This window comes from Magallana gigas, chromosome 3 (genome assembly GCF_963853765.1).
Source record: "Magallana gigas chromosome 3, xbMagGiga1.1, whole genome shotgun sequence".
Classification (NCBI taxonomy): domain Eukaryota; kingdom Metazoa; phylum Mollusca; class Bivalvia; order Ostreida; family Ostreidae; genus Magallana; species Magallana gigas.
In genome coordinates, this window is record NC_088855.1 from 47456862 (window position 1) to 47479580 (window position 22719).

General features: G+C 32.6%; 1 protein-coding gene across 1 annotated transcript in view; it reads left to right on the forward strand.

The window, feature by feature from the left end:
- Nucleotides 1–203: 203 nt before the first annotated feature.
- Nucleotides 204–22719, forward strand: part of LOC105321429 (serine-rich adhesin for platelets) — a 71159-nt gene continuing 48643 nt past the window's right edge. The window contains exons 1-11 of the mRNA XM_066080079.1: nucleotides 204–365; nucleotides 1044–1279; nucleotides 3698–3820; nucleotides 8434–8488; nucleotides 11386–11460; nucleotides 13093–13187; nucleotides 14169–14324; nucleotides 14639–14755; nucleotides 15473–15619; nucleotides 15951–16067; nucleotides 17862–17978. Of these exons, the coding sequence (XP_065936151.1) occupies nucleotides 355–365; nucleotides 1044–1279; nucleotides 3698–3820; nucleotides 8434–8488; nucleotides 11386–11460; nucleotides 13093–13187; nucleotides 14169–14324; nucleotides 14639–14755; nucleotides 15473–15619; nucleotides 15951–16067; nucleotides 17862–17978 (1249 nt within the window). The 5' untranslated portion in view covers nucleotides 204–354. The remainder of the gene's footprint in view (nucleotides 366–1043; nucleotides 1280–3697; nucleotides 3821–8433; nucleotides 8489–11385; nucleotides 11461–13092; nucleotides 13188–14168; nucleotides 14325–14638; nucleotides 14756–15472; nucleotides 15620–15950; nucleotides 16068–17861; nucleotides 17979–22719) is intronic.

Sequence of the window (22719 nt, forward strand, 5' to 3'; positions counted from 1 at the left end):
AAACTTAGAAACACGCCAAACGATCTGTGTGAAGTCCGATGTTGATAGAAATTTTTCACACTGGCGGATATTGAATATCAGCTAGAGGACTCGGGCGTCTCTGTTGGAGTCACTTGGTACCATGCATTCAGTTCGATTAGTTTTTAATTTTTGGTTTTTTATTTTTTTTTTGCTTCATTCTAAATACCCGGGAGATTTCTGTCGGGCCTCTCAGTAGGTATGTCAAACAGGTATACTAAGGTAGGGCTATTATAATCAGGTGGCCATCAAGGACCGTGTCTTGTTTTCCTTTCTCAAAGGAAGCTATATAAGTGTTGTCTTAGGACAACAGCTTGGTAAAATGATGTAAGAAGGATGAAGTATAGGTAGGTGGTACACGTATTCCGTCTTAACATGAAAGAAAGATTAAATGTTTTAACTTTTTTCAAAGTATTCATAATTTTCTTCCTGATTCAATATGGCATGGTCAGGGTTTTTCCCCTTTATTTAATTGTTCCATTTTACAGTCAGCTGACATAAATTATAAACAGAGTACGGATGTCACAACTTTGTTTTAAGTAAACGAAGCATTTGCAATTGTATTTTTTAAATTTACACACATAATGATCAGTTGTATACACTGGTAAACGTTTCATTTGCCTTAGAATTTTCTACATGAAAGCTATAATTATTATCTATAATTATTACATGTATACCTTATACTGTTCAAATAAAAAAAAGAACGTAAACAAATCGTGACCACACCTCTTTCAAAATGAAAGTACAGCGAAACAAATGGCATTTCCACTTTCTGAAACGAAAGTTGAAATGGCTTATGTTGATAATTGATGACGGAAAATAAGATTAACAAGAAAGCGCAGTTTAATTTACTTTGTTGAATTATGAAACAATTGTCGTGGTAAGTCTTTCTTTTTGCTTAAAAACCAAAACAACGTTTTCCCAAACCAAAAGTGGTCAAACAAATACATGTACTTGCAATATGCAACTTGTCGTGTTATGAATGTGTACATTTTATTTATATCATGCTAACGTATATTTTGCAGAAAATTTACACAAATGACGAATGGATATTTGGTTGAAGTGTTCATATTATGTGTTGTCATTCAAAATGTCCAGACACAGTCAAGGCCTGTTGTAAACACAACTTGTCTGGAGTTGGCTAAACCATCAAACCAACAGTACCGACTGATCTGTAGTCTCCATGATTATCACTGTCTCCTTGATGAGAGTTATACCCAGGAGTTTGAGGTCTGTAGGGAGTGGAAGTGGATACCTGGAGGTACGATCCGCGAGCGACCACGTTTCTAATCATTGTGTAGTTCTTTTTTTTCTTTTAGCACAGTTAATCCTATTCATTGCCATTTGTCTATAAAAACACAACGTAATGTTTTTCAACAGTATGATAATTTTTACATCCCCGTATTAGAGTGGACCCCCCCCCCCGAAAATTTTTAATTTGTCAAAGTCAAATTACCGATATTATGCCTCGAAAATTCAGTATAATAAGACTCCCATTCCCACCCCATTTTGGGAAAAAAATCTGGATTATCGCATGAAAACACGTCAGGCAATTTTATGTTAAGAGGTATAGCGCCTTTTCCAATTATTTCGCCCACACATGTGTTTGGACGGAAAGTACTTGTTACTAAAAATAGCTTCAGGTAAAAAGCTGTCGCAATATGGTTTTTGAAACCTGGATACATTGTACTGATTTTATAATGGTGTCTGTAACAACTGATTTGTCATAAGTTCGGGAAACTCTGTGTATAACAGTAGTTGATATTCTGAACTGTGATAAGTTCAAGCAAAGTGCAATGGATCTAAGTGTAAATAGAGTACATCTACAGTGTTAATGAAGAGATCTGTATATATATATTGGGTGTGCTCATACTCAGACTAAATTAAACAAGATAATTTTTAAAAAAAACCAGAAGATTAGATACGTGTAACTTAAAATCTCTATTCTGTTCATGTTTCAATTTAAGTGAAAAAGAATTCTACTAAGTGGATTCGATCCAGCGACCACAAAATTAAAAAGACCTCCGCGTTACCAATAGGCAACGCACCTAACATTTTCAGCAGATGCATTTTCAATATATATGGCTATATACATTATTGTATTAGAAAAGACACTAATTGAAATACCGGTATTTGTCTATTTTTCAGTACGAAGACCACGTTAAACCCAAACTAATTCAATGTAAACGTGTACTACAATACCTTTAGAATAATTTTAATCTGATGTTTTTGGTTATTATGGTTCAAATAGTCAAATATCCAATTCTTTATTGTATACTAACTACTTTCCTATATACCCCTTACAAATCCTGAATATTTAAATGATGTCGTGTAAGATAATTAAGACTCTTAGAGCATGATGATTGTGTTATTTGCGTTTTTAAAAGAATATATTTAAACTAAATATTGTATAATACTGAAAATGCCTGATGTTTGCAAAAGGCTATATTTGAGGCCAAATCGTATATTAAGTGTGCTATATCCCCTCTTAAGGTTAGGATTGGTCGTTGAATAACTTCACGTTCTATGAAATGTTGAAACTCTACATTTTAAAGGTTATATAACAATTCATATTCACTTCCATGTGACCTTCTACTATATCTATGTAAATTTAAAACTTTGAGTTTGATGTTTTTGAAAAGTGAACTAGAAGTGAATTGTGAATTAATGAAACGGTAACATGTTTAACGTGTGTCCAGACGAGCGGTTATAAAGTTCATCTGTAGACACATATCCTGTTACACCCAAGATTATGAAATTATCTACAAAATGTTTACTGAAATTGTTACACTTGAATTAAACGTCAATTCAACAGGGATTCAACGTTACCTTTATCAAAATCACTACCCCTTTAAAATTCCTAAGTACTGATTAAGGCTACCGACCTTATTAGTCTAGGATCTTTTTCCCCAGGAAACTGGCCTAACTAAAGCTGCTGGCCTAAGAATTTCTAACAAGTTTATGTCTCAAGCTCAATATGAACTAGGGGTCATCTGACGAAACCTATACTAAAAGGCTTAATCAGCCCTATTGTAATATTTATACTAATATTCGCATGCACGTCTAGAAGCAGGCTGAAGTACTATCTCTCTCTCTCTCTCTCTCTCTCTCTCTCTCTCTCTCTCTCTCTCTCTCTCTCAGAATCTTCTGATTACCGCGGTATATATAAAACATCAACACAGTTCATGTTCCATACTAAAGGGGAATAGGTTATCTCCAAAGCAAATTCCTGTAGCTCAGTGATATTTAACGATGATTGTTTTAAAAAAAAACCCCATAATTAATACAAAAGAAATACTTCTAGAAAATGATATAAGACAAAAGAAATTGAAATTGACGTACAGTGTTTCTATGACTTTCAACAGTAGAAAAGTTTCTTTTAATCTTCAGCAAGATAGGTTTTGCTGTGAATAAAACATCGAATATCACAAGATACGTTTTTATTTCTCTGCATAGATAACCCGGCATTGACATTGAACTTAAATAAAACATTTTAATGTTTTGATGTAACTACCAAATGTTTTGTTTTTATATGTTCACAAATAGATGAATATCTATAAATAATAGTTTATGTTGTACCGGATTAAATACCAAAGTATTTGAAAACAATGAAAAAATCGATTTTAATGCATGTCTGTCCAATAAGGTAATGTATAATCATAATTATTTTTCACTAAAGGGAAATGTGCATATTTCAACACATATGGAAATGGCAATGTTGATGAAAGGCAGTGCAACCCAGGAATCAGTCTGACTTGTTCTGAACGCAATCGTCAGTTCGAGTCCAACAAAAATATCCAATGTAAGTAAATTGCTGATCCTCTCGTTCAGATTTGAAACGTTTTAACTCACCTGAGCTGAGAGCTCAAGAGAGCTAATCTGATCAGAATTTCTCCGTTGTCTGTCGTCGTTGGCGTTGTAGTTGGCGTTGTTGTAAACTTTTCACATTTTCATCTTCTCCAGAACCACTGGATAGATTTCAACCAAACTTGGCACAGAGCATCACTTGATGAAGGAGATTCAAATTTATTCAAATGAAGGGCAACACCCTCTTTAAAGGGGAGATAATTCAGAATTATTGAAAATTTATTGTCATTTTTCAAAAATCGGCTTTTGAAAAACTGTTAGGCCAGAAAAGCTGTAACTTGTAAGGAAGTATCCTCGGGTAGTGTTGATTTAAGTTTGTTCAAATCATGGTCCCCGTGGGTAGGGTGGGGCCATAATGGGGGAGTGGGGTGGATTTTTAGATTAGAATGTACAGAGAAAATCTATAAAAATCTTCTTCTCAAAAACGTTTTGGCCGGAAAAGCTTAAACTTGTATGTAGGCATTCTCAGGTAATGTAGATTTCAGTTTATTCAACCAGAAAAGCTAAAATTGTAGTGGATGCATCCTTAGATAGTGAAGATTCATGTTTGTTCAAATCATGGTCCCCGGGGTTGGGGTGAGGCCACAATTAGGGGATCAAGTTTTACACAGGAATATATATTTTTAACATTTTTAAAAATCTTCTTCTCGAAAACAATTAGGCCAGAAAAGCTCAAACTTGTGTAGAAGCATCATCAGACATTGTAGATACTAGTTTGTCCAAATCATATTCCCCAGGGGTAGTGCAGGGTCCCATTGGGGGCGGGGGGGGGGTTGTTGTTAAGACTTGCACAGGAATATAAAAAGGAAATCTTTTAAAAAAAAGGTAGTGTAAATTCAAGTTTGATGAAATCATGGTCCCCGGGTGTAGGATGGGGCCACAATAGGGGGATCAAGTTTTACATATATAGAGAAAATCTTTCAAAATCTTCTCAAAAAGTATTAGAACAGAAAAGCTCAAATTGGAGTGGAAGTATCCTCAGATAGTGTAGATTCAAGTTTTTTCAATCATGGTCCCTGGGGGTAGGACGGGCCACAATAAAAGATGAATTTTAACATAAGGAGATATACATCATATACATAATCTTTAAAGATCTGCTTTTTAAAAATTATTAGGCCAGAAAAACTCAAATTGGAGTGGAAGCATCCTCAGATCGTGTAGATTCTAGTTTGTTTAAATCATTGTCCCCGGGGGTAGGGCGGGGCCACAATGGTGGATGAATTTTTACATAGGAATATATAGAGAAAATCTTTAAAAGTATTCTTGGAAAGTTTTCAGTCCAAAAAGCAGTAAATTGTGTAAAAGCACGTCGTGCAGAATAAAATTTGATCAAACAATGATTCCCGGGTAAAAAAGGAGGGCCATAAAGCGGAGGGGGGTTATATAGAAATAGTGAAAAATCTTCTTACTGGTACAACAACAAAAGGGGCTTGATATTTACCAAAAAATCATGTGGATAAAAATCGGTAGATTTTTTTAGAAAGATCTAGTGTACTTAAATGTCAAGATATTTTGATTTTGATTTTGTAATGCTAATTTGATCAGAGTTAAGGCAATTTTGCTCAGGTGAGCGATGTGGCCCTTGGGCCTCTTGTAATGTACTTCATTTAAGTTTTAATGTACTTATTTTTTGTTTGGAAAAATATTGTTGATTTCAATTGTAACACTTGTTCCATAGCTAAACTATAAACCACTGAAAACTGCTTTGCGTATCGAGCATGACTTACTTAAAAAATCTACTAGCATAACATTTCAAAATACTTAAAAAGCATTATGAGCTTTATTTTTTTGAATGATTTTCTTTTGTTGCAAAAACCGGTATATGGAAAAGTCATACTATGGAATAGGATACGGGTTCGATAAGAGAACCTTTACTCTGGAGATTTTTTTCTTGTTATCCTGCATGCAAATACATATTTTGAAAAAATTGAATTAGCAAGATGTGTCTTTTGATTTTAAATATTGATATATTAATCCGGGTAAATTAATATTATAGCTCTCCTAAGCAAGAGACTCTAGTTGACCTTTTTTTTTTATCAAAATTTGTCCGTTGTCTGTCTTCTTCGTTGTTGTAAACTTGTTACATTTTTATTTCATCTGCAGAACTACTGAGTCTTTGTTAACCAAACTCGATACAAAACGTCCTTAGGTAAATGGATTCAAGCTATTCAAAACAAAGAGTCAGGCCCTTTTTCAAGGGGATATCAATTAAAAATCCTTGAAAATTGTTTGGCATTGGAATTAAATAAAATCTTCTAATCAAAAACCGTTAGATTGAAAAAAAACCCCCCAAAACAAAACAAAATAAAACAAAGAAAAAAACCCAAAGCAAATGGGTTTAAATGTTTAACACAAGAATATTTGATTTTCATTTCTTTTATTCCAACAAGATTTATTTCTTTATTGTCAAGAAAGTTTGTATTTGATACCATAAAAATACCGTTTATTTACTAATTTAATAATTGCATTAGTTAAGATGCATGTCTTTATTACTCTTACTAGATGAAAACTCTCACAAGCGTGGGAATTTACACTTTACACATTAATATAATACACTGCTTAATATATTAAACCAGGTTATTTTTTTTTAAAATCATTATTGTATTTTCTGTGTCCGATTTTTTTTCTTACTTTGCTTTCTTAGACTATACTTTAAAACTGAATGAAATTAAAATGCAACAGCATCGTGAGTTTAAAGAACGGGAAGGGATGACAATTTAAACTGAAATTGTCTATATATGCATATGCGTTGCCTTAATTCTTTTTGTAGCATCTGGATTGAATTTCAATGCAAGTATATATTTTGATACAAACTACCCCTGACCTCGATCCGCTAAAGCGTGTCCGCCACCTAACTCTCAATTTTGCTATTACGAGCTTGTTTATCGAAAATGAAAGTAGGTTTTTAAAATCAAATTCACATTAATTACTTATCAGTTAAAATTAATTATGGCTTACGGACATCATCTTACATGTATTGAAATAAAAAAAAGTGTAAGCAGTTACTCTGGTGCAGGCAGTTTGTTGTTTATTTGCAAAATGTCTTTACTTATATTGTGAAAATCGTGAAAAAATGCAATCAGAAACAAGGTTTATAAATATTTTAAATGATAAATACATGAATTATCATGCAAAATTGTAAATATCATTTATTTTATTAAGAACAATGAAAAAAATCGTATGGAATATAGTTTTGATAACGGGGTAAGTTCGACACATGGTGGGTAAACGAGGATGTTACTGAACCCGCTAAAACAAACATTCTGCATATAACTTATACATTAAAAATAAATAAGATTAAGGAAATTATTAAGATTCAAGAGAAACATCTTTTTACTGAGGAATTGAAATTTATCAAACTAATTTTTGAAGAGGGCGAAAATATTGAAATGTCGCCGCAATAAAGGCCTCAAGATAGCTTCCTTAAAATATGTTAATACAACTGAAATTTATAACGCACGAATTGTTTTGTCATTTTTGAAATTATTCACAATCTCAAAAATATTGTTTTTTTATATTCCATAATGCGTTAAATCTTTTGAAGGAAAATTGTTTCAATGAGTAGAAACTTTAAAAATCTAAAAATTAAATGCAATAGTTAATCAATTTTTTTGGAGTATAAAACTAAAATAAAACGTATTTATTAATAGACGCAATTAATTTAATTACCATCTATATTGTACGAATAGGGTTGGTATTTAATTTATATCTATTAGATAATTATTTTAGAAGAAACTTAGAATAAACGAAAAGGACATTAAAAAATTGATGTTATTTAAAAGATGGCAATAATGAGTTTCAAAGTAATACTGATTGATTCGATACATTTCATGAATGAATAAATGATTAGCTCACTGCAACAAAGTTGGTGAGCTTTAAGTCTAACCTTGAAACACAATGATTTTAGATTGAGTATGTCTATTTTTCTTGAAATTATTTGCCTAAATTATGATAACCAAACGTTCATTGATTAGCAGATTATGTATCTCAATATAACTTAATTTATATCTTAGTGACTCTTAAGGAATGATACCTGTTTAATTCTATTGACTGATCTAAATGTGCAGATACGTGTGCTATACCTAAATCTGAACTAAAATTGCTGAAATAATACCTGTGTAAAACTTTAATCTGAACTTAACTTGTAAGAATAACATTTCATGAGCAAATACATACTGTGGAATCATTAGAATTCGTGGTAGATCAATTTTCATGGTATTCGTGGGTAGCCCTCACCCACGAATTTAGATCCTCAACGAAAACAATTTTAGAAAGAGTTATCTTTGTTACAGAAACAATAACCGAGGCATCCACGAAATTACATCCCCTCGAATGAACAAAGAATTCACAATCCACGAAAATTGGCCCCCACGAATTTAAATGATTCCACAGTATATTATGTGAAATTCTTAAAATCAATATTTCGAAAAAAATACCTGACAACCAAAGAAGAGACGATTGGTATACCAGTCATAAAACAAATTTGCATGCCATCAAATGATTTGATACGAAATTAAATGAATTATTTTTGTTCATTTTCTCTTTCAGTTACTGCATGTTATGCGAAAAGAGACAGTAGTACATCTTTATCTACGTCTACAAGGTAAAAGATCTTTTACTGAATGTGAACTGTAATAAATTGTTAAATTCACATTATCCAGCAAACTGTCCTCTCAGTTTATCAGTTGCAGTGCAGTGGACAAAATGAAACCAGTTAAACACATCTTCATTCAAATGTCTATCATCCATGAAAGTTTCGTGTCTTTATCACCAATAGTTGTTGAGATCTCGTGGGAACAAAATTTGTTTTATAAAAGCTACCTGAGATAATTGAGATATCTTACCGGAAGTAGATTGTTTTTGTTAATTTAACATTGCATAGATTATACATGTAAGAATTTATACTATCATAGTTATTCTATGTAAAATAAATAAAATACGTAAATGAAATAATTTTGGAAGAGCTGCCGGTGACGACTGGTTGTGACGAACAAAACAAAATAGTTTAAACACATCTACAACAATAAGTCTATCATCCCACAAAATTTGGATGTTCAAGTCTTAATCATTTCTGAGATCTCGATGCCACGAGCTTTTCGTCGCAGGACAGGAAACGGAGGACCGGAAATGAGTTTTGAAAAAATGAAAAAAAAAACGCCTCGAGATATGATTATTTTCTATCATCCCTGAAAATTTCAGGGAAATCTATTCAGCCATCTTTGAAAAATCCTGCCGTCAAAAAAGAGAAAAAAATAAGAAGAAAGAAAGAAAGAAGGAGAGAAAAAACACTACAATCACTGTAAGATCTTACGTTCGAAACGGAACACCTTAAAAAACCTAACAATCACTATAAGGTCTTCAGTTGGAAACGGAAGACTTTAATATTAACTACTGACGTTAATGAATGACGTCGTTCAGAAATTAAAGGTCATATGAAACGATTTTTAACATTATGATTTTCTTTTATAAAGATAAAGCTTGGTATAAACAAATGTTAAAATACGTGAAGTAAGATTTTTTCCCTTTGCCTTACTGAGAAATAACCGTAAAAACTCAGCACCTGAAAAATTTCTTCCCCGCTTATCGTTCTTGATTTTGTAGATTTATGACGTCACACAGACCCGCCGATGTAAACAATGCATCAAAATTAATGTAATTTTACAGTGGTTTATCGATTTGATTATAGTAATGTTTGTATATATGAACGTGTCTTTCTTTTCAAATGAGATCATTTGATTTTGTAGTACAGATGACTTAGTTTCGTTGATGAATAAATATAATATCAGCTTCTCACCAGAATAAAATCATGATGAAGATCCCGTGCTGCATTGAAAATTTAACGGAAGAAATGCTCCAAACATTAACAGCGGATTAATGAATTATCCTGATCCTTTTGAAATAGAAACATCTTTTTCTTCTTCGATACGTATAATGATTGAGCTACATTTAAAGGGAATTAAAGCATTTTAATTCATTTGATTTATTTTGTCACATAACAAAGTATAAGGCAGGCCAATGAAAATGTTTGAGGCATTGCGTACATAGCTTGTATTTAAAAGCTGTTGTAAAATACCGCAAAATTATTCTTAAATTTTATTTTAAACTAATATAAATTTCTGACTTATTGATATATAAAAAATACTTTGTGAACACGTGTATTAACATTTTGTTAAATTAGATCGCGGAAATATGGCATTCAAGGATTTCGAAATTTATCGGTAAAATAAATCGGTTGTTTGATAAAAATAGTTGTGAACGAATGTGAAGATAATCAACAGATTTTATTAAGAACAAGCATCAATAATAATAAAGGAACGAAAGAAAAAATTGCGGAAAAAAGTGAGATAGAAGCGATCTGTGAGTAAACACCGCACATACACGTTGTAAAATCAATACACCGCGGCAAATACAAGTACACGTTTCAAAATCAAAACATTTCAAGAAATTTCTCTTAGACTTAAAATAATTAAATGATAACATATTTGTGAATTTGAAATCAAAATTAACAGTATAATGGTGAAGCAAATGAGGCACCACGAGGCCTATAAGTTGTTTAGAAAAAAATCAATAAATTGCATGAACGTGCAAATGGGAATTCGAACAAACGATCAGTTATTTCTTAATTTGACAATTTCATTAAAAAGATTGAAATAAAACATATATACATGCATATATTAAATTTATATTGTACTTGCATGAAGATCTATGAAGAAAATCATTCATTCTCCGCGACGTCTGTAAACTGAATATGTACACGCTATCAAATATAAACGCACACGATTTCATTTCTTGAGAAAAAAAATACTGCCGTGGTTGATTATTGTATAATTATACAAGTTTTTATTTAAAATAGTTTTTTTTTTTTTTAAATGCTGCAAAATGACATGGATATTTGTATTCACAACATAGCTTTATAAGGCCATTGGGTCTTACTGACGTCATAAGCAAGGGAGGTAAGCCGCGTAGGTCAATGTTCCTTTTCCCGATTAAGTGATTTTGATCGACTGTGGCGCTCACATTTTGCATAAAATATTCAAAAAACAATGTCAGTCTTATTAAATAGGCACTTATGAACTCATTCCCGTATATATCTCAATATGGTCAGGATATCGTTTCATATGACCTTTAAACTTATTGTGTCACAAATGGTCAAGGAAATCAATGTATAATGAAGTTTTGGCAAATGTTCAGTTTTTAGAACATTGTTCTTCTGAAATATATCTCAATAGAATTAGACTGAATGTTAGGTAGTTTGAATGGTTTGTTGAATGTCATATGTTTTAATGAAAGCATAAATAGGTGTATGAATTGACATTATTGCATTGACTATATGCCATTGCACATCTATTCAAAATACGTCATTGAGTCATTGTATGTAAATACACATTTGAAAACTTAATTATGATATTGTTGAGGTTTACTTTTTAAAGATTCAGAAATTATTCAGGTGCAAATTTGCCTGTTGAAATCGATATTGAAAATTGTTTATTTTTATTTCAGTACAACTCTAGTTACCTCAAACAATGTTACATCAAATGGAGATATTGCAAAATCATCTGTAACTTCAAAAGCCTGGTAAATTTCTTTGCTTATGCGTGAAAACAATTATCAATGAACTAAAAATTTTTTCGTGTCCGCAAAGTTTATTATACAGATTTAGCGGACATTGTTTATGTATTTACCCAATATTAGTCTCATGACGGGATTGTCCAATTTGTAATTATTCATGTACACGACATCATATGAAATTCATGGTTTTAGTAGTACTTAAACATTGTTTACAGAAGTTATAGAAGAAAACTCCTAATGTATAGGATTGTAAGTGATAATTTTCATTATGAGTTAAATTTACATTAAGTATTTATATCAATATAGATATAAACACATTTTTGGTTTAGATTTCGACACTTTTTTGCTGGATAAAATAATTTTTATTTATCATTACATTAATTATTATGGAAAATATTTGATAAAAAATTGAATCAAATTTAAAGCAAAATTTCTAAAAAAAAAATAGTAACTCTTTCAAAGTGAATAAGTCATTTTATTCAGCTTTAAACTGCTACATGTAAAATTAATTAGAGTCAAGATAATTTGCCATCAAGACTCACCGCCCCTCATACAACCGAAGACAACCTGCCCTTAATCAAAGACCACTAACCTCCATTGAAGAAAACTCACCCCAATATTTTATTTTAGATATTTATCTATGATTTGGTATATTCAGTTTTTGGCTTTTTTTAATGTTTTTCTTAAAACTCTTTTCATTAACAAAGCTTTCGATCACAACTTTAATTCATTCATTATTTTTTAAAACTTAAATTCACTTTGTAATCGGCAAATGCAGTGTTTGTATAATGATTGACCAATCTGTTTTCTATTATTTATAAAGTATTGTTCCTAATACAGTTTTTTTTACTAATAGAGCATATAGAGGAAATTATTTAAAATTTTAAAATACCTTACACTTGTTATGTTGTAAAACCAATACAGGTTTGCCTTCAACGATCAAATGATAGCGTTTTGCTTTTCTTGTGATAATGATGATAAATGAAATAAAAAATGCAATTAAGATCTTAAATCACTAAAGGCAATGAAGATAAGAAACATAGTGTTTATCAGTCAAGATGCTAAAATTAAAGAAAAAACCCCATAATGAAGTTGTAAACGAATGTACAAGTAAACCAATTTCAATAACATAATTATCTGAAAAGAACTATGAATAACGAACTAAACTGTAAACACCTTTTAGTGCTTCTTGATAAAACGAAACATCATTCCAATGTTTATATTAAATAGGTTTTAGATGTTTAAGTAGTATTTCACAATCAAAAAACTTAATGCATAATTTATGCTGTGATTTTCACAATATCACAGAAGTAACAGCATTTGCCAAAGTTAAATAAATATAAAACATGTTATCAAAAATTCTGAGCGAGTTATCTTGACTTGATGAGGGTTGCCCTCGACTGATGGCGAGTTGTCTTGGGGACAAGAAGTCTTGAGGCAAGTTGTCTATCATTCACTTAAATTCATGGAAAAGATTTTGATATTATATATATATTTACAACATGTTACCTCTCCCGAACTCAGGGTACTAAAAAACCGTGTGGTCTCGTTTTGATCCTAATTCTTATGACTTGATTGGTAGAAAATCACAAACTGTGATTCCGTAGCTCGAAACTCAGTAGTGTTTTTTTATTTAAGGATTTTCTTTCTTTTTACTGGCATTGCTGTCTTCCTGTCTATTGCTGCGATTTTATTCATCCGTGGGTATATGGATAATCTACTGTGCAAAATAGGTAAAATGATTTTGTACGTTGTCCATACAGTTATCAGCTAGAAATGAGCTAAAATAGTTATCTTTGAAGAGATGCTATTCCATGCAGTAATAGTTATTGAGTATATGAAAAGAATCTATATTTTACCCCCCCCCCCAAAAAAAAAAAAATAATTGTTAAATGAAATCAAATTTTCGTGTATAATTGATGTAGTAATTATCTTTTTCCTATGAGCATGATTATTTCACCAACAATTGAAGATTCTTATCAGCATTTCCGATCACTCGTTGTTTTTATCAAGTCAATATAGTCAATTCCAAGAGTTTCTTATGAAACAAAGTTAAAGTAATGAAACGTTGCCAGATATTTTTTAATTGATGATGCGTGTGATCACAAAATGAAGAAAATTAGACAGAGATTAAAATAGCCAAAATTTTACCATCGCGGCATTAAATTAAAAATATTAAATGCACATGAAAATGATAAATAGTTATATACAACGTCAAATCATCTTTCAAAACAGTGTGAAGCACATCTTTCAAGTTCAGAATAGCACTTTGTTGTATAGGTTTGTAACAAAAACTGATTCAATCAGCAAGAGTAACCAAGGACTATTGAAGGTTTTATATACAGGTTTTACATACAGTTTGTGATAAATTACCACAGATTCTGATTTTTCAGAAAAGAATTCACAAAACTGGCTCGTAGCATAGTCTTTGAAAGTTTGGGGAGGTTGGGTGGCAGAGGGGGGGGGGGGCAGGTTCATTCAAGAAACAATAGCATGTCAAGAAAAAAAATTATTGAAAAAAGAAACATTAATTCGCAAATCATAAGAATCCTTATCCGTTTTGGAGGGGTAAGGAGTATGCGTTAAAAAGTAGGAACGCTACTCCTTGATAGTTCGGTGAATTATATATACACCTTTGTTTCATAAAGTTGATGCCTTTTCTCGGTGAGCTTTGTAACCTCTGATTACCTTATGTTTTATCTTTCAAATGATAGTTTATCCTGTAGAAAGTCAAGAATTGAGTGAGACAGTGAGGAATGCGGAAAATTTAGAACAACAACCATTTTTGATGAATGAGGTGAAAGATACATCAAAACGTTTCACAACGTTGAGGCATGAAGATGAAAATATAACTGAAACAAGAAAGAGTGGTTAGATTGTTATTAGTAGATGTCTTTGTAATTGTTTTTTATAGTCATGAAGTCATTAAATCTAATAGAACCTGATTCCTTTCCAGATCTGTATTCAGAAAAAGAAAAGTGCTTTTATCTTCTCCACTTTTTGATTTCTTTTACATCATGCAAGAAAATGTTAAAACATTAACAAAAGTATTTAAAAATATCCTTGTTAAAATATGACATAAAATTATCATGTCATCTCCACTTACTTCTTTTTTGTTATAAATGTTATAAATTCGAGAAATCTGTGATAAAAACTATTTAATAAAGTTTCTATTTATATTCAGTTAATTCTGATGCTTATGATCCTGCAGATATGAATGAATCCGATTCATCAGAGCACTCTGAAGAAGCTCCCTCTTCTCCGACAATCATAAAACAAAAGAACTCTGAAGTATCAACAGGTAACAAGTAAAATGCAGTAGGTTCATTGTAATATCATTGTTGTGTTTATCAATCATCATTTTGTGTGGTTATAGATAAAAATAGCATGAAAAGTTGTTTCACTATTGATCAAATGGTACATGTTCAAGTATCCCCCCCCCAACCCCCTGCAAAAAAATGTATGTTCGGCAATGAAAAATTAATTACTTGGTTCACAGGCCAATATTTTCAAAAACAGATGCGGTCGGGCGGTTCTTTTTTCATAAAAATGGCATGCTAGATTTTCTTTTTTTTAAAAGGTGCATTTCTTATCATACTCCAAGAAATTTGTAACAAAAACTGATTCAATCAGCAAGAGTAACCAAGGACTATTGAAGGTTTTATATACAGGTTTTACATACAGTTTGTGATAAATTACCACAGATTCTGATTTTTCAGAAAAGAATTCACAAAACTGGCTCGTAGCATAGGGTTGGGTGGGGGAGGGGGGGGCAGGTTCATTCAAGAAACAATAGCATGTCAAGAAAAAAAAATATTGAAAAAAGAAACATTAATTCGCAAATCATAAGAATCCTTATCCGTTTTGGAGGGATAAGGAGTATGCGTTACAAAGTAGGAACGCTACTCCTTGATAGTTCGGTGAATTATATATACACCTTTGTTTCATAAAGTTGATGCCTTTTCTCGGTGAGCTTTGTAACCTCTGATTACCTTATGTTTTATCTTTCAAATGATAGTTTATCCTGTAAAAAGTCAAGAATTGAGTGAGACAGTGAGGAATGCGGAAAATTTAGAACAACAACCATTTTTGATGAATGAGGTGAAAGATACAACAAAACGTTCCCCAACGTTGAGGCATGAAGATGAAAATACAACTGAAACAAGTAAGAGTGGTTAGATTGTTAGATTGTTATTAGTAGATGTCTTTGTAATTGTTTTTTATAGTCATGAAGTCATTAAATCTAATAGAACCCGATTCCTTTCCAGATCTGTATTCAGAAAAAGAAAAGTGCTTTTATCTTCTCCACTTTTTGATTTCTTTTACATCATGCAAGAGAATGTTAAAACATTAATAAAAGTAGTTAAAAATATTCTTGTTAAAATATGACATAAAATTATCATGTCATCTCCACTTACTTCTTTTTTGTTATAAATGTTATAAATTCGAGAAATCTGTGATAAAAGCTATTTAATAAAGTTTCTATTTATATTCAGTTAATTCTGATGCTTATGATCCTGCAGATATGAATGAATCCGATTCATCAGAGCACTCTGAAGAAGCTCCCTCTTCTCCGACAATCATAAAACAAAAGAACTCTGAAGAATCAACAGGTAACAAGTAAAATGCAGTAGGTTCATTGTAATATCATTGTTGTGTTTATCAATCATCATTTTGTGTGGTTATAGATAAAAATAGCATGAAAAGTTGTTTCACTATTGATCAAATGTCCCCCGCAAAAAAATGTATGTTCGGCAATGAAAAATTAATTACTTGGTTCACAGGCCAATATTTTCAAAAACAGATGCGGTCGGGCGGTTCTTTTTTCATAAAAATGGCATGCTGGATTTTCTTTTTTTTTAAAGGTGCATTTCTTATCATACTCCAAGAAAGGTGATGTTTTCAATTAAATAAAGGTTACATGGCAATCAATGTATCTGTTTTAGATTTATTAGCTCAACTAAATGGAATTATAAAATTGACATGTTCTTCTGAAAGCATCACAGCTTCATGTTTATACGAGGTTTGAGAGAGCCCTGTGTTAAAATATCATTGGATATTTAGAATAATACAAACTGCAAAAACTCTCCTTCTGTATTTGAAGTTAAACAATGACCTTCATATCTAAACTAAAATCATTGTCGTCGCGATCATAACCGAACAAAATGTGTCGTTACTAAATTGAACGGTCATTTGCAATTTATTGGAATCTAGTCTGAACCACCACCTGACTTAATTATTTTTAATGTGGTCATCAATGCGAAATTTTTCTTTTTAGAATTTACAAGCGCACTTAAGGCATTTTACTTTAAACATTGATAAACTGATAAAAATTAGAAATGTTAAATCAAATGTAGACGGGCCTGAGAACCAACAAATTAATTTTTCAAGAGTTTAGTTCTAAAGCCATTTCTGTCCACCGAAACACACATAAGGCAGATAATTCTGGAATTTTTGTTGAAAATTATCACATAAATTAAATTGTAAAAAGTAGTATATGTAAGGTACTTTAAGGGTGGCCAACATATCACAACATAAGTATTTGTAAGTTCGAATTTGTGATCACAGAAAGATAAAACATTTTAAGAGAGTGGCATTGTCAACGGAGAAATTACCGTTATTGTAAGATTTTGTGTGCAGTCTATAATTTAAGCTGTGCCAAGTATTCTGCTTTGTTTCATAAAGCTGAATTCTAAGATTCTATTGCAAGAGAAAAATATTACATATTGTCATGTATATATCTGGTACAAATCAGGAATTGCATGAAAGGTGGTTTTTTTTTTTTTTACAAACTTTAGGTTTTTAGTATATGTATTCTATACTATTAAATATTAACATACAACGCACGGATTTGCAGTAGCATTATATTGCCGTACTTTTGTGTTAAAAGAAGCTTGTGTAAAGTGGACATTAAGGAGTGTTGAATATACAACGACCATCACCAATTTCATCCGTTATTTTTGTTGAATAGTTTAAACAGTCTATTGAAGGACGTTGTTTACTCATGGTTTGCGTTCTCAAATTTATGAAATAAATTATTATTGACATAACATATTTATAAAAATGTGAATGAAATCTCAATGCTTTGTATTTATTTCATGTCACTGCCATTCATAAACTGTATTTCATTGACCTTTACCAAAAAATGCGAAATAATTCCACTGATGATATTAATGAAAATCAGGCATCTATTGTTTGTTATAGAGCCTTTAAGTGTTATTTTTACTCATGAAATTGAACTTTATAAAAATCTGAATTTGACAATTTACAACTTAAAACAAACAACACGATCCTAAAGCCATACCCAACTCATGTATAACATTTATTTCTGGATTTGAAACCTGTATTCTTTACAATAAGCATGATGGATTTGCATAGAATTATATAATACTGATCTGTACATTTAGATGAACATCAAAAAGGTGATAACGATGAATTCAGGACAAATGAAGTGAAGTCAAATACAAGTAAACCAGCAGAAGTTGACATATCAAAGGATTTAAAAGAAGGAGGAACAACAGCAGGTGAGCGCAACTTATTTTCTCTGTAATGTTATATGAGTCAATTATAGCTTTTTAGAAGTAATGCTATGTTGAAGATGATTTTCGCATCGTATGGGTATTATTATTAGTTACCTAATCAAAAGAGTACAAATCCAAGGTAGTGAAAAAGGAAAGGCATTAATTTCATCAGGTTTTAATCAATGATTTAAAAGTGAAAACTCTGTTTAAGTAGATTTTTCTTATATCAATAAAGCTACTTGTTTTATTTCTATAAATCTGAAAGAAATACTTAAAATGCATTCTTTTCCTTCGTTAAGATGTAGAAAAAATAAGGAAACATTAGCAGAAAATGCATCAGGTTTATGTAATGTTTTAGACAAATCAGTTAATGAAGAAGGAGACAGGCAGGAAAAGACTGATGTATTTGATGACACTGTGGAAAGTTTACAAAGGATAGCACATCCAACAGGTTTGTATATTACAAAACTTTTTCAGAGTTTGAAATTGAAAGAAAAAGAAAGACAGTGGAGGGTGAACTCGGGGTAATTCACTTCCTCTCATACCCCACCCAGGATTCCGTCAATGGCTTTATTGACGACGCGCTCTGTTCCGTGAACTACACCAAATTTGACGAGGGGATTAGCATGGATAAACGTTGTGGGCGCTGATCGCATTTAGCCATTCGGACTATTGCCAATCTAACCGGGTGATTTTGAGCTTCCAGGTTTTAAATTTGATGGTTTTTATTTCGACAAGTGGCTTCCCTTTGGGTTTTTGATATTCTGTTCCACATTTGAGAAATTTTCTTCCTTTCAAGAGTGGCCGGTGTGCAAACGCACGGTCTTTAGCGAAGTCTTACATTATTAATATGATTTTTTTGTTCGGTGATAATTCCACAAATGAATGTAGGACGATTGTACAGATATGCAGATAATTTGAGGTTCCAATAGTATGGGAAAATAGTGAGGGTCCCCAATAAGTGATAACTTTTCTCGGTATAGAAATTGATACGAAGAAAATGCAAGTCAGATTACCGGAAGAGAAAGTTTTTGAAATTAGCATAATCATAAATGGATTGACTTACTTTGACTTAAGACTTTCTCACTCCCCTGTGGAGCATAGGCAACAGACAATTCTTCTCCACTTCTCTCTGTCCTTTGCTAGTTGGTGGATGGTGTTCCAGCTGTGTCCTTTCTAGGCCATTTCTTTTTCAAGGACTCTTCTCCAGGTTAGTCTTGGTCTTCCCCTTTTCCTCTTCCCTTGTGGTGTCCATTGGAGGGCTTGACATGTGATGTTAGATCTGTCTTTCCTTAGTGTATAACCAATACATTTCCATTTTCTCTTTTTGATTTCTTGAGGACTAGGGATTTGGTTAGTTTTTCTCCAAAGGTCTTCATTTGTTATTTTGTTTGGCCACCATATCTGAAGGATGTTTTTCAGACTTCTGTTTACAAAGGATTTGAGTTTTTTCCTGTCCGCCATTGTGAGGCTCCATGTTTCCGACCCGCAAAGTAGCACTGATTTTACGTTACTATTAAATATCCTGAGTTGGACTTAATTGTTACATGTATGTACTTGGACTTCCATGCGTCTCTTAGCATACCAAATGCAGTACATGCCTTTGCTAGGCGTCATTTTACATCCTCCTCTGTTCCTCCACTGTGGTTAACAACACTTCCTAAATATATGAATGATGTAACATTTTCCAGTTGAATGTTATCAATTTCTATGCTGTTGATGTTGTTTGTGTTAATTCTCATAAGCTTTGTTTTTTCCTTGTTAATTCGGAGCCCAGTCTTGCATTTTTGACTAAGATTTGTGTTTTTTCTCTCATTTGGTCGTACGTATAGGATAAAAGAGCCAAGTCATTGGCAAAATCTTGGTCTTCAAGTTGGTTCATAAGGTTCAACTGGATTTCTTTTCCATTTCTTTTCCCTACTTTTGTTTTCTCATAATCCAGTCAATGGCCAAAAGGAACAAAAAGGGGGAGAGCAAGCAAACTTGTCGTACACCTGTTTTGATTTCAAAATCTCCTCCGTGTATCACCTGGCATATCATGCCCCTATACATATTTTTTTATGTAAGTAATAAGTTTGGTTGGTATGCCATAGTGGTCAAGTAGTTTCCATAAAATTTCTCTATCTAGACGGTCAAATGCTTTTTCAAAGTCTATAAAGTTGACATAGAGGGAGCTGTTCCATTCAATTGACTGTTCTATCATCATGCCCAATATGGCTATTTGGTCAATGCACGATCTTTCTCTTCTGAACCCTGCTTGTTGGTCTCGTAGGTTCTTGCCCACTGTTGTTTTAATTCGATCTAGGATTACTACATACAAATAATTTGGCACTGTACCATTAAATTCATCTTATGCATTAGATGTAGTTTATGGTTTGTTTTTCTAAGATGTTGAGGTTCTCAGCCTAGTTCACATGTAAACATATGGAGGAATTAACTCTGAGCACCGAACATGTATCTCTGCTGGTGAACAGTCTGTCCCCGAGGATACTTGTCGTTCGGCACTTCCTACTTCAGTACGAGCAGTACGATATATAACACTACCATACTGGCAGACGCGTCGCCCAGTATAATAAGGGGTCACTCCTCAGAGTCTATAAGGGGCACATACTCTATGAGTTCACTTGGTGTCCCTCGGATTGTCCTTAAGGATATATTTCGTTTAATGGATTTTTGAGATGGTTCACGGTTTGTTACATGTATTGTCATTTTTTTCATTTTACGTTGTTGGACTTATTAGACTACAAAGTTGCACTCAGAGGTAATTTTAATGTAGTTTAATGTGTTCGTACTGATAACAATCGTGAATCACTTCTTTTATGAGCATTTGTAATGACTTGTTGTTTCGAGTGATGCTATAGTTAACATTTTCCACACTTTCTGGTCGTCGGGACCACAAAGTAGACCTTAACAGTGCTGCGTAATCCGATAACATAGAAACCAATGTTTAAAAACTACTTATGTAAGATACATGTGAATTCATACGCAGTGATCAGTTGTTGCATTTAGAGGCATTTAAAGAATTTAATGAAAAACACAGTAGAATGTGAATATACTTTTTTATCTGTCGCTGCTATGTCAATATTGGATGATAATGTCCCTGAACATGCCGCCCCGAACGACATCGCAAGCACGGCGATTTTTAAATAAAGAACTACATGTAGATGGCAAATTCGCAAGATCACTCTCCTCAATGAAACTCGCAAAAGAGTGCGATCTCAGACCATAAGCAAGGCACAACTCCATACAAAAATGCAAAACTAAACAATTCATAAAGCGTTGATTTTCTTACAGCGTTTCAAGACGAGTCAAACGAACCAGAAAACTTAGTGTCGTAAAATTTAATAAAAAAAAGAAAGGCAAAACATTGTCCGTTGTCTGTTGGCGTTGGTGGCGTTGTCGTTGTTGTAAACTTTTCACATTTTCATCTTCTTCTCAAGAACCACTGGGCAGATTTCAACCAAACTTGGCACAAAACATTACTAGGTGTAGTGGATTTAAGTTTGTTCAAATGAAGGGCCACATCCTCTTTCAAGGGGAGATGATTTAGAATTATTGAAAATTTGTTGGTATTTAAAAAAAAAGAAAATCTGTAACTTGTATGGAAGCATCCTCAGGTAGTGTAGATTTAAGTCTGTTGAAATCATGGTCCCTGGGGGTAGGGTGGGCCACAATGGGGGATGGATTTTTAAATAAGAATGTATAGAGAAAATCTTTTAAAATCATCTCCTCAAAAGCTATATGGCCAGTGTGGGGCCACAATGGGGGGTGGGGTGAATTTCTACATAGGAATATATAGAGAAAATCTTTAAAAAATCTTCTCAAAAACTATTAGGCCAGAAAGTTCTATTTTGGGTGGAACCATCATCAGATCGTGAAGATTAAAGTTTTATAAATCATGGTCCCGGATGGTAGGGTGGGGTCACAGTGGAGGGGGGTAAATTTTACATAGGAATATATAGAAAAAGTCTTTAAAAATCTTCTTCTCAAAAACTATTATGCTAGAAAAGCTTGAACTTTTGAGGAGGCATCCTCAAATTGTAGATTGTAGTTCGTTTAAATCATAATCCCCAGGGGTAGGGCGGGCCACAATGGGGATGAATTTTTACATAGGAATATATAGAAAAAATCTTTAAAAATATTCTGGGAAAGTTCTTAGTTCAAAAAGCAGTAAGAACGGGTTATGCAGATTAAACTTTGATCAAACCATGATTCCCTAGAGAAATGTGGGGCCACAAAGTGGGGGGTTGGGGTTATATAGAAATAGAAAAAAAATCTTCTGACAGGTACAACAACAAAAGAGGCTTGGTATTTACTATAAAGATATGTGTATAAAAATCGGTAGAATTTAAAAATAATTTTGAGCAAGATGTACTGTACTTAGTTGCTAAGGGATTTTGATTCTGTAACGCTAATTTGATCAGAGTTAATGCTATTGTTGCTCAGGAGAGCGATGTGGCCCATAGGCCTCTTGATTTTTGTACCTTCAGTAGTTTGATAATAAGATATGTAACGGGACGCTGGTTTACTCTCATGATCAAAGTGAACAGTTTTTACTTTGTAATTTAAATCTGATGCATTATACATCCATATTATACTTATATAAATACGTTAAACAGAGATGTATTTTCCTTGACATTGGCTAGGTTTTATCGAATCTTGGTAAACCTTCACCCCTGTAAACCGGCCATTTTTCCGGCCCGACAGTTGGTTAAGAGTCTGGTTTGTCCGATTTTAAGATGTT